Below are 13233 nucleotides of genomic sequence, written 5' to 3' on the forward strand. Positions count from 1 at the left end.
CGGTTTGGCGGTGGGTCAGTCATGATGTGGGGTGGAGACCATCCGCCACCTCATCAGGAGCATGCCAAGGCGTTGTAGGGAAGTCATACAGGCACGTGGAGGCCACACACACTACTGAGCCTCATTTTGACTTGTTATAAGGACATTACATCAAAGTTGGATCAGCCTGTGTGTGGTTTTCCACTTTAATTTTGAGTGTGACTCCAAATCCAGACCTCCATGGGTTGATAAATTTGATTGATAATTTTTGAGCATATTCAACTATGTAAAGAAAAAAGTATTTAATAAAAATATTTCATTCATTCAGATCTAGGATGTGTTATTTTAGTGTTCCCTTTATTTTTTTGAGCAGTGTACATCCATTCATACACACACTGACCCATACACAGACAAGCAAACACACACACCTATAAACAGGAGAACACACAAGCTAAGTTGGACAGCAGATGCAGGCTCTAGGGCTGAGATGGGTGAGCAGGACTGGATAATGCTTCCTCCCTTCTGGGCTCAACTTTCTCACACAGTTTGCCATTCAGCATGTGCATGACCGCAGTGGAAGGACGAACACACACACGGAGTGATATCACTTAGCAGGGACCCGTGAGCATTTGGTCTCTTTACTCTGTTCTGTCAAGGGATGCCAAGCACACATGGCACAAACAGGGGACACGCCAGCACAACCACACCATCCCCTCTCACCTGGGGACTGTGTGGGCACGTTGGGATGGTAAGGGGTGGGAGGGGAGGTTAAGGGAGGGTACACTCCACCAGGACCCGCTCTCATTGGCTGTTGTTGCTGCTGGGCCTGTAATTGGCTCATAAAGGTGTCCATCATGTCGCCTCCCACCGGCGAGGGCGGGTTGTCGTCTTCATTGACGGAGCGTCGCCGAGCGTCCTGGTTACTGTCAACAAACATGTTGAGGAACGTCTGGTAGAGAGAGAGAGAGAAGGGGGAACATAAAGAAAGAAAGAAAGAAAGAAAGAAAGAAAGAAGAGAGACAGAGACACAGAGAGAGATAAAGTTATAATTGAACTCAACATCAGATATTTTCATACAAATGAATCTTGACACTTTCAAATTCCTAAAACAAATTATCCCCACCCTCCAAGCCCTCTCCTCTCTCCCGTACCTTGAGCCCTGGGGCGGGGTAGAAGCCCTCCACGATCTTGGTGTTGTCGAAGAGGCTGTAGGCCCCGTCTCTTATGGCCACGACCCCACGGCTGCGGCAGTAGATGTCGATGCAGTACATGTTGCGGAAGGCCAGGCGGATGTGTGTGGCTGACTGGGGAAGGATGGAGAAACACTGATAGGCCGTGTTAGTGCGCTGGGTCAGCCCCAGCATGGGCACCGTGGGCAGCTTGTTGATGGCATTCAGAGGGGCCTGGGTATCTGACAGCACCTGGTGAGGGAGGGAGGGTGGGAGGGAGAGAAAATAGAAGTTAGATAATTCATAGAAAACAAATGTAATGGAATTCAGGCCCCTTTGGTAGACGGCCCGGCCCCTGTATAGTTAGGTTGAGCGTGTGGCCGGTCCTGCCCCTGTATAGTTAGGTTGAGCGTGTGGCCGGTCCGGCCCCTGTATAGTTAGGTTGAGCGTGTGGCCGGTCCGGCCCCTGTATAGTTAGGTTGAGCGTGTGGCCGGTCCGGCCCCTGTATAGTTAGGTTGAGCGTGTGGCCGGTCCTGTCCCTGTATAGTTAGGTTGAGCGTGTGGACGTGCAGTACCTGTAGAAGCGGGACCACAGTAGGGGTCTTGTTGAACATCTCCTGTAGTTGATGCAGTATAATGTTGTGACAGTTACTACAGCCTGAGTTAGGGCCTACTGTTCCTAGAGAGAGATGGAACCTCTGGCTGCTACTGTTCCACTGGATGGTCACCTAGAGGAGAGAGGAGAGAGGGGGCGAGAGAGGAGAGAGGGGGCGAGAGAGGAGAGAGAGAAGGAATGAGAGAGCGCAAGCGTCTCATTAGAGGTCGGCATGTCCGATTAATTAGGGCCAATTTCAAGTTTTCATAACCATCGGTAATCAGCCTTTTTGGACGCTGATTATGGCCGATTACATTGCAATCCATGAGGAGACTGCATGGCAGGCTGACCACCTGTTAAGCGAGTTCAGCATCAAAAGGACCTTGTGGCTGCAAGCAGCCAAGGTAAGTTGCTAGCTAGCATAAAACTTATCTTATAAAAAAACAATCAATCTTCACATATTCACTAGTCAACTACACATGGTTGATGATATTACTAGGTTAACTAGCTTGTTCTGCGTTGCATATAAGCAATGCGGTGCCTGTTAATATATCATCGAATCACAGACTACCTCAACTTTGCCAAACGGGTGATGATTTAACAAAAGCGCATTCGCGGAGAAAGCACAATCGTTGCAATAAATGTACCTAACCATAAACATCAATGCCTTTCTTAAAATCAATACACAAATATATATTTTTTAAACCTGCATATGTAGAAATGCATGTTAGCAGGCAATATTAACTAGGGAAATTGTGTCACTTCTCTTGCGTTCAGTGAAATCAGAGCCAGGGTATATGCAGCAGTTTAGGCTCGTTGCGAACTGTTGAAAGGCCTTTAATTCCTAACAAAGACCGTAATTAATTTGCCAGAATTTTACATAATTATGACATAACATTGAAGGTTGTGCAATGTAACAGCAATATTTTGACTTAGGGTTGCCACCCGTTCGATAAAATACGGAACGGTTCCGCATGTCACTGAAATAATAAATGTTTTGTTTTCGAAATGAGTTTCCAGATTTGACCATATTAATTAAAAAAGCCTCATATTTCTGTGTGTTTATTATATTAAAATTAAGTTTATGATTTGATACTTGATAGAGCAGTCTGACTGAGCAGTGGTAAGCAGCAGCAGGCTCGTAAGTATTCATTCAAACAGCACTTTACTGCGTTTGCCAGCAGCTCTTAGCAATGCTTAAAGCACAGCGCTGTTTATGACTTCAAGCCTATCAACTCCCGAGATTAGTCTGGCAATACTAAAGTGCCTATAAGAACATCCAATAGTCAAAGGTACATATTTTACATGGCACATATTGCACTTTTACTTTCTTCTCCAACACTGCGTTTTTGCATTATTTAAACCAAATTGAACATGTTTCATTATTTATTTGAGACTAAATTGATTTGATTTATGTATTAAGTTAAAATACATTTTCATTGTTCATTCAGTATTCTTGTAATTGTCATTTATTACACATATGTTGCTTGCTGTTTGTAAAAAGTACTGTACGAATACATTTTACATTTAAGTCATTTAGCAGACGCTCTTATCCAGAGCGACTTACAAATTGAAATAAATAAATGTGATGGATTGAGACTAGAGGTCGGCCGATTATGATTTTTCAACGCCGATACTGATTATTGGAGGACCAAAAAAATCAATTTAAATCAAATACAATTTGGCAGATTAATCAGTATCGGCTTTTTTTTTGGTTCTCTAGGGATGTGGCACAAATTGAATAATGTAGGTTACAACCCCCCCATAAACCTAGTGTTCCGTTTTGAATAGTGCAGGTTACAACCCTCCATAAACCTAGTGTTCCATTTAGAATAGTGTAGGTTACAACCCTCCATAAACCTAGTGTTCCATTTAGAATAGTGTAGGTTACAACCCTCCATAAACCTAGTGTTCCATTTAGAATAGTGTAGGTTACAACCCCCCATAAACCTAGTGTTCCATTTAGAATAATGTAGGTTACAACCCCCCCCCCATAAACCTAGTGTTCCATTTAGAATAGTGCAGGTTACAACCCTCCATAAACCTAGTGTTCCATTTAGAATAGTGTAAGTTACAACCCTCCATAAACCTAGTGTTCCATTTAGAATAGTGTAGGTTACAACCCTCCATAAACCTAGTGTTCGGTTTAGAATAATGTAGGTTACAACCCCCCCCCATAAACCTAGTGTTCCATTTAGAATAGTGTAGGTTACAACCCTCCATAAACCTAGTGTTCCATTTAGAATAGTGTAGGTTACAACCCCCCCATAAACCTAGTGTTCCATTTAGAATACTGTAGGTTACAACCCTCCATAAACCTAGTGTTCCATTTAGAATAGTGTAAGTTACAACCCTCAATAAACCTAGTGTTCCATTTAGAATACTGTAGGTTACAACCCTCCATAAACCTAGTGTTCCATTTAGAATAGTGTAGGTTACAACCCTCCATAAACCCAGTGTTCCATTTAGAATACTGTAGGTTACAACCCCCCCATAAACCTAGTGTTCCATTTAGAATAGTGTAGGTTACAACCCTCCATAAACCTAGTGTTCCATTTAGAATAGTGTAGGTTACAACCCTCCATAAACCTATTGTTCCATTTAGAATACTGTAGGTTACAACCCCCCCATAAACCTAGTGTTCCATTTAGAATAGTGTAGGTTACAACCCCCCCATAAACCTAGTGTTCCATTTGTTTCACACTTAACAAAAGCTGCCCAACCAAATTTAAGCTCACTAATCAAAACACAGAGCAATAGAAAAACACATGCCAGATGTGGGTATCTACTGGTTAAAAAGGAAAGAACTGTAGCGTTCTAGTGATTTTAACTCGACTATGCATATAATTGACAGCTTTGGAAAGAAAACACTCTGACGTTTCCAAAACTGCAAAGATTTTATCTGTGAGTGCCACAGAACTGATGCTACAGGCGAAACCAAGATGAAACTTCAAACAGGAAATTAGCTAAATTTTTGAGGCAATGTTTTCCATTGTCTCCTTATATGGCTGTGAATGCGCCCTGAACGAGCCTACACGTTCTGCCGTTTCCCCAAGGTGTCTGCAGCATTGTGACGTGTTTGTAGGCATATCATTGGAAGATTGGCCATAAGTTCCGGGTTGGAGCGAGCGGTCGCATCCGCACTTCGGTCCGCAGGTAGTATAACTTTTCATTACATTTCATTACATTTCATTATAGTACAACGGTTTGATTTGTCTAATCTTAGCAATTTCTTCTTAGCTAGCTACATAGCCGTCCTTGTCTCAAAGATAATTGCGTAATTATCGTATTTCGTCGTCCTAACGTAGTCTACACTGCTATCTGCCCAGCAGCTAGCCAGCTAGCAAACGTCCACCGTCTACCGAATAGCAGCACTGTAGTAACTATTACACTCAACTGAACGACTTGATTAGTGTAGTGTTAGCTAGCTACATAGTTGTCTTTGCTGTCTTCGTATCCAAGATAATTGTGTAGTTTAGAGTGTGTAGTTTTAGAGTGATTATCTTAATTTACCGAGGTTAGCTAGCCAGCTATTTGTCGTCCTTAACGTAGGAGACACTGCTAGCTAGCCAACAGCTAGCCAACGTCTACCGAATAGAACTTCCGCACTCAACAACCCGGTCGCATTCCGCTTCGCTCCACAGGTAGTATCACATTTTCATTTCATTACAGTACAACGGTTTGATTTGTTTGATCGTAGCTAGCTACATAGCTAGCTACATAGCCGTCTTTGTATCAAAGATAATTGTGTAGTCTAGAGCGATTTTCTAGGTTAGCTAGCCAGCTATTGTCGTTCTTTTAACGCAACGTAACGTAATCAACACTACGAATAGCAGCACTGTAGAAACTACTACACTCAACGGAACGACTTGATTAGTGTAGTGTCAACAACGCAGCCACTGCCAGCTAGCCTACTTCAGCAGTACTGTATCATTTTAATCATTTTAGTCAATAAGATTCTTGCTACGTAAGCTTAACTTTCTGAACATTCGAGACGTGTAGTCCACTTGTCATTCCAATCTCATTTGCATTAGCGTAGCCTCTTCTGTAGCCTGTCAACTATGTGTCTGTCTATCCCTGTTCTCTCCTCTCTGCACAGACCATACAAACGCTCCACACCGCGTGGCCGCGGCCACCCTAATCTGGTGGTCCCAGCGCGCACGACCCACGTGGAGTTCCAGGTCTCCGGTAGCCTCTGGAACTGCCGATCTGCGGCCAACAAGGCAGAGTTCATCTCAGCCTATGCCTCCCTCCAGTCCCTCGACTTCTTGGCACTGACGGAAACATGGATCACCACAGATAACACTGCTACTCCTACTGCTCTCTCTTCGTCCGCCCACGTGTTCTCGCACACCCCGAGAGCTTCTGGTCAGCGGGGTGGTGGCACCGGGATCCTCATCTCTCCCAAGTGGTCATTCTCTCTTTCTCCCCTTACCCATCTGTCTATCGCCTCCTTTGAATTCCATGCTGTCACAGTTACCAGCCCTTTCAAGCTTAACATCCTTATCATTTATCGCCCTCCAGGTTCCCTCGGAGAGTTCATCAATGAGCTTGATGCCTTGATAAGCTCCTTTCCTGAGGACGGCTCACCTCTCACAGTTCTGGGCGACTTTAACCTCCCCACGTCTACCTTTGACTCATTCCTCTCTGCCTCCTTCTTTCCCTCCTCTCCTCTATTGACCTCACCCTCTCACCTTCCCCCTACTCACAAGGCAGGCAATACGCTCGACCTCATCTTTACTAGATGCTGTTCTTCCACTAACCTCATTGCAACTCCCCTCCAAGTCTCCGACCACTACCTTGTATTCTTTTCCCTCTCGCTCTCATCCAACACTTCCCACACTGCCCCTACTCGGATGGTATCGCGCCGTCCCAACCTTCGCTCTCTCTCCCCCGCTACTCTCTCCTCTTCCATCCTATCATCTCTTCCCTCTGCTCAAACCTTCTCCAACCTATCTCCTGATTCTGCCTCCTCAACCCTCCTCTCCTCCCTTTCTGCATCCTTTGACTCTCTATGTCCCCTATCCTCCAGGCCGGCTCGGTCCTCCCCTCCCGCTCCGTGGCTCGACGACTCATTGCGAGCTCACAGAACAGGGCTCCGGGCAGCCGAGCGGAAATGGAGGAAACTCGCCTCCCTGCGGACCTGGCATCCTTTCACTCCCTCCTCTCTACATTTTCCTCTTCTGTCTCTGCTGCTAAAGCCACTTTCTACCACTCTAAATTCCAAGCATCTGCCTCTAACCCTAGGAAGCTCTTTGCCACCTTCTCCTCCCTCCTGAATACTCCCCCCTCCTCCTCTCTGCAGATGACTTCGTCAACCATTTTGAAAAGAAGGTCGACGACATCCGATCCTCGTTTGCTAAGTCAAACGACACCGCTGGTTCTGCTCACACTGCCCTACCCTGTGCTCTGACCTCTTTCTCCCCTCTCTCTCCAGATGAAATCTCGCGTCTTGTGACGGCCGGCCCGGCCGCCCAACAACCTGCCCGCTTGACCCTATCCCCTCCTCTCTTCTCCAGACCATTTCCGGAGACCTTCTCCCTTACCTCACCTCGCTCATCAACTCATCCCTGACCGCTGGCTACGTCCCTTCCGTCTTCAAGAGAGCGAGAGTTGCACCCCTTCTGAAAAAACCTACACTCGATCCCTCCGATGTCAACAACTACAGACCAGTATCCCTTCTTTCTTTTCTCTCCAAAACTCTTGAACGTGCCGTCCTTGGCCAGCTCTCCCGCTATCTCTCTCAGAATGACCTTCTTGATCCAAATCAGTCAGGTTTCAAGACTAGTCATTCAACTGAGACTGCTCTTCTCTGTATCACGGAGGCGCTCCGCACTGCTAAAGCTAACTCTCTCTCCTCTGCTCTCATCCTTCTAGACCTATCGGCTGCCTTCGATACTGTGAACCATCAGATCCTCCTCTCCACCCTCTCCGAGTTGGGCATCTCCGGCGCGGCCCACGCTTGGATTGCGTCCTACCTGACAGGTCGCTCCTACCAGGTGGCGTGGCGAGAATCTGTCTCCTCACCACGTGCTCTCACCACTGGTGTCCCCCAGGGCTCTGTTCTAGGCCCTCTCCTATTCTCGCTATACACCAAGTCACTTGGCTCTGTCATAACCTCACATGGTCTCTCCTATCATTGCTATGCAGACGACACACAATTAATCTTCTCCTTTCCCCCCTTCTGATGACCAGGTGGCGAATCGCATCTCTGCATGTCTGGCAGACATATCAGTGTGGATGACGGATCACCACCTCAAGCTGAACCTCGGCAAGACGGAGCTGCTCTTCCTCCCGGGGAAGGACAACACCCTGTCGTTCTCAACTAACATCAAGGCGGAGGCCCGTTCCTGTAGGTTCATGCTCTACAACATCCGCAGAGTACGACCCTGCCTCACACAGGAAGCGGCGCAGGTCCTAATCCAGGCACTTGTCATCTCCCGTCTGGATTACTGCAACTCGCTGTTGGCTGGGCTCCCTGCCTGTGCTATTAAACCCCTACAACTCATCCAGAACGCCGCAGCCCGTCTGGTGTTCAACCTTCCCAAGTTCTCTCATGTCACCCCGCTCCTCCGCTCTCTCCACTGGCTTCCAGTTGAAGCTCGCATCCGCTACAAGACCATGGTGCTTGCCTACGGAGCTGTGAGGGGAACGGCACCTCAGTACCTCCAGGCTCTGATCAGGCCCTACACCCAAACAAGGGCACTGCGTTCATCCACCTCTGGCCTGCTCGCCTCCCTACCACTGAGGAAGTACAGTTCCCGCTCAGCCCAGTCAAAACTGTTCGCTGCTCTGGCCCCCCAATGGTGGAACAAACTCCCTCACGACGCCAGGACAGCGGAGTCAATCACCACCTTCCGGAGACACCTGAAACCCCACCTCTTTAAGGAATACCTAGGATAGGATAAAGTAATCCTTCTCACCCCCCCCCCCCTTAAAAGATTTAGATGCACTATTGTAAAGTGGCTGTTCCACTGGATGTCATAAGGTGAATGCACCAATTTGTAAGTCGCTCTGGATAAGAGCGTCTGCTAAATGACTTAACTAGTTGCTCCTACCCTCTACTTTTTTGAACATTTTGTTAAAAATCGCGCAACATTTCAGCGCCCTGCTACTCATGCCAGGAATATAGTACGTTCATATGGTTAGAATGTGTGTATAGGAAACCCTCGGACTTTTTTAAAACTGGTTAAATCACGACTGTGGCTATTACATAACGTGCGTTACATCGGAAAGCGCAGGAAAACCTGATCACAGAAAATGGAAATAAATATCCTTGCGCCACTTCCAGCAATTGTTAACAGTGAGCCGAATTAGATAAGACCGAGCATTCAACTCCCACAGCATCCCCATGTAGTCGAGTATCTTGTGAATTTAATCCTCTTTGATTCTTGGTTGAACCGAAAGAGGGGCACGACGTACCTCCGGTCTCCGCCCAGATCATTCCGGAAGAGCTCTCTCCTGAAATTTTTTCCAAGACGACAGCTAATGATATGTACATCGCCTACGGATGAATTTTATCGCTTATTAACGTTTACTAATACCTAAAGTAGCATTACAAACGTATTTCGAAGTGTTTTGTGAAAGTTTATCGTCTACTTTTTGAATTTTAAAAAATGACGTTACGTTGTGAAATCGCTGTTTTTTTCGTTTATCACACAGTCTACATATAACGATATCTTGGCTTTATATGGCCCGATTTAATCGAAATAAAGACCCAATAGTGTTTATGGGACATCTAGGAGTGCCAACAAAGAAGATGGTGAAAGGTAATGACTGTTTTCTATTTTATTGTGCGGTTTGTGTAACGCCGAAATGCTAATTATTTTGTTTACGTCCCCTGCTGTGCTTTTCTGTTGTAGTGTATTGGTGCATGCTATCAGATAATAGCTTCTCATGCTGTCGCCGAAAAGCATTTTAAAAATCTGACTTGTTGCCTGGATTCACAACGAGTGTAGCTTTAATTTGATACCCTGCATGTGTATTTTAATGAACTTTTGAGTTTTAACTAATACTATTAGCATTTAGCGTAGCACATTTGCATTTCCAGAGCTCTAGTTGGGACGCAAGCGTCCCAGGTAGAGGTAAGAGGTTAAATGTAATTAAATGTAAATAAGAGACTACATTTACCAGGTGTCCGCCCGGTGTCCTTTGTCGAAATTGGTGCGTAATCTTCAGCTGCACGCATTCAGCCATGTGATTCAGAGGAGAGAGGAGACTTCCACGAACGATATATCATCGAAGAGATATGTGAAAAACACCTTGAGGATTGATTCTAAACAACGTTTACCATGTTTCAGTCGATATTATGGAGTTAATTTGGAAAAAAGTTTGGCGTTTTGATGACTGAATTTTTTTTGTTTTTTGGTAGCCAAACGTGACGAACAAAACGGAGTGATTTCTCCTACACAAAGAATCTTTCAGGAAAAACTGAACATTTGCTATCTAACTGAGATTCTCCTCATTGAAAACATCTGAAGTTCTTCAAAGGTAAATGATTTTATTTGAATGCTTTTCTTGTTTTTGTGAAAATGTTGCCCGCTGAATGCTAACGCTAAATGCTACGCTAGCTATCAATACTGTTACACAAATGCTTGTTTTGCTATGGTTGAAAAGCATATTTTGAAAATCTGAGATGACAGTATTGTTAACAAAAGGCTAATCTTGAGAGCTAGCATATTTATTTCATTTCATTTGCGATTTTCATGAATAGTTAACGTTGCGTTATGGTAATGAGCTTGAGGCTGTATTCACGATCCCGGATCCGGGATGGCTAGAATCAAGAGGTTAACTGTATGTCTTCACTACTATTATAAAAGTTAACAGTTCAATAGCGCGAGTCAAATCACATTTTATTTGTCACATGCGCCGAATACAACAGGTTACAGTGAAATGCTTACTTACAAGCCCTTAACCAACAATGCAGTTTTAAGAAAAAAAAGTGTTTAGTATTTTTTAAATATTTTTATAACAAATAATTAAAGAGCAGCAGGAAATGTGCAGCTCAAATGGCTCTTGCAGTCCTTCGTTTAGCAAATGACCTCACTACTCAAGTAGGCTATTGATGCCGGCTGCACATCAACTACAATCATTTCTGTAATCAGCTTCCTCCCCCAACTGTTAACGACAATGATGTGCGGAGTGATTTATATTCGTGGTAAATCATTTGAAAGATGCATAACCCCTCTTACTAACGTTACAGCCTATTTGATAAATTAAAATGTTTCCCTTTATGATGATGATGATGATGGGAACCTGTTAGTGGTAATTTTGTGAGAAAACATTTGTTTTTGGATTTTTTTCTATGTTAACAATTCAATTTAGTTTAAAACGTTCACACCCCTACGAGGCACCATACACTCGCTAGTTGGGAAGGAACCTAGCAAAGGGCTAGAGTTCAGACAGGACATTGGTGTAATGTTACTCACTGAGCTGCCCTTGGTGCTGCCGTAACACAGAACCAGTTTGCGGTAGTTATACAGCCGGATCTCACTAAACAGACTCAGGTAGGACGGCATCTCTAAGAGAGGAGACAATACATAAGCACACAGTCAATACAAATGGTCACCAATACAAAATGGTCACCAATACAAAATGGTCACCAATACAAAATGGTCACCAATACAAAATGGTCATCAATACAAAATGGTCATCAATACAAAATGGTCATCAATACAAAATGGTCATGCGTTACTTATCTTTTAGCTGTATGAGTAGAAGATTCATTCCCCGCTCTCGTACCACAAATGTTTGCACGCATGCATGCACACACACACCTGCTAGTGATCGTGAGAACACCAGGACACACTGGTAGAGCTGGTTGATGGAGATCCAGTCGTTGAGGAACATCTCCACCACCTTCCTCCCTCCCACAGGCTCAGACAGAGGGTTCTCATAGGTCAGATACACATGGCGTGTAGAGGCTTGACACACACACACACAGAACAGGGAGAGATAAGGGAACAGTTTGGGTAGAGTGTGTGTGTGTGTGTGTGTGTGTGTGTGTACACATGTATGTTTGTGTGTTTTTTGGGTGTCCATATGTGTGCGTTTCTGTGTACCTTGCTCTTTGCTGTGTGTGCTGTTGAGTGGGCAGTTGGTCAGAATTAGTTCTGCCACCCATGTGCGGTTGTTCCGGCCCTGCAGACGGAAGGTGCAATCCAGTAGAGAGCGCTCCAAAGCCAGACTCGTCTCCTCCCCTACGCCCTTACTGGAAGGGATCCTAGGGAGGGGGACAGGACCACATGGGGTCAGGTACATAGTGCATACTTTACTGAAATAAAGGGTACAAAACCATCATCTTTATCTATCAGCTATCATCTTTGTTTTGGGTGCATGTTATTGCGATGCAAGAAAGTTTCAGTTTAAATCAGTGGAACAAAAATCATATTAGCATTATCTCTAAAATTCCCATTGACTTCCATATTATTAGGCAGGGCCACTGACATCTGGATTTGCAAGGTATCCTGGGATGTGTAGTCTTACTTGAGGATGCGGATGGCGTGGCTGCAGCCATCTCCTTCCACCTGCACACCCTGGTGGGGAATCTCCATCTGAGATAACTAGAGAGAGAGAGAGAGGAGAGAGACACATGTTTAGACAAGAGGAGGAATGGAGGGAAGAGAGGGAGAGATGAGAGAAAGAGAGCAGGAGGGATGGATGAATAGAGGGATGATGAAGAAAGACATCGACGGTGGAAAAGTAAAAACTGAGGAAGAGAGTTGTAAGATGTAGAGAAGAGAGAGAATAAAAGGGTATACTCCCTCCATCCATACCTCCACTCTGAGGCTTATGAAGGGCATGTTGGTGTCACACATGGCCACTAGGTGAGCCAGCTCCTTGTTGAAGGCAGACATCTCCCCCGAGCGCTTGGGCTTCTTGGGCTCCAGAGCTCCCTGGTCTCCTGATAACTGGAGGGCAGAGAATAGAGAGAGGATATGAAAACACAGAGATCATTTATAACATGTTCTCTGAAAATATCAAGGTTTATATGTACAGTACCAGTCAAAAGTTTGGACACAACTATTCAACTATTTATTTTCTTTCTTTTTTTTTTTTACAATTTTCTACATGGTTAAATAATAGTGAAGACATCAAAACTATGAAATAACACATATGGAATCATGTACAATAGTAACCAAAAAAAGGGTTAAATAAATTAAAATATATTTTAGATTTGAGAATCTTTCAAGTAGCCACCCTTTGCCATGATGACAGCTTTGCACACTCTTGGCATTCTCTCAACCAGCTTCATGAGGAAGTCACCTGGAATCCATTTCAATTAACAGGTGTGCCTTGTTAAACGTTAATTTGTGGAATTTCTTTCATTTGAGCCAATCAGTTGTGTTGTGACAAGGTAGTGGTGGTATGCAGAAGTAGCCCTATTTCATAAAATACCAAGTCCAGATTATGTTAAGAACAGCTCAAATAAGCAAAGAGAAATGACAGTCCATCATTACTGTAAAGACATGAAGATCAGTAAACTCGGA

The 13233-nt window shown here is 44.6% G+C and overlaps 1 protein-coding gene across 1 annotated transcript in view; it reads right to left on the reverse strand.

The window, feature by feature from the left end:
• The window catches only part of LOC115113357 (mediator of RNA polymerase II transcription subunit 14-like), a 48455-nt gene that overhangs the window by 20641 nt on the left and 14581 nt on the right, over window positions 1-13233 (reverse strand). Inside the window, exons 15-22 of the mRNA XM_029640904.2 lie at window positions 12520-12654; window positions 12230-12306; window positions 11806-11966; window positions 11521-11667; window positions 11173-11264; window positions 1725-1877; window positions 1131-1400; window positions 700-928 (exon numbers count right to left, since the gene is read on the reverse strand). Coding sequence (XP_029496764.2) covers window positions 700-928; window positions 1131-1400; window positions 1725-1877; window positions 11173-11264; window positions 11521-11667; window positions 11806-11966; window positions 12230-12306; window positions 12520-12654 — 1264 coding nt within the window. The remainder of the gene's footprint in view (window positions 1-699; window positions 929-1130; window positions 1401-1724; window positions 1878-11172; window positions 11265-11520; window positions 11668-11805; window positions 11967-12229; window positions 12307-12519; window positions 12655-13233) is intronic.

The sequence above is a fragment of the Oncorhynchus nerka genome, linkage group LG3 (genome assembly GCF_034236695.1).
Source record: "Oncorhynchus nerka isolate Pitt River linkage group LG3, Oner_Uvic_2.0, whole genome shotgun sequence".
NCBI lineage: Eukaryota > Metazoa > Chordata > Actinopteri > Salmoniformes > Salmonidae > Oncorhynchus > Oncorhynchus nerka.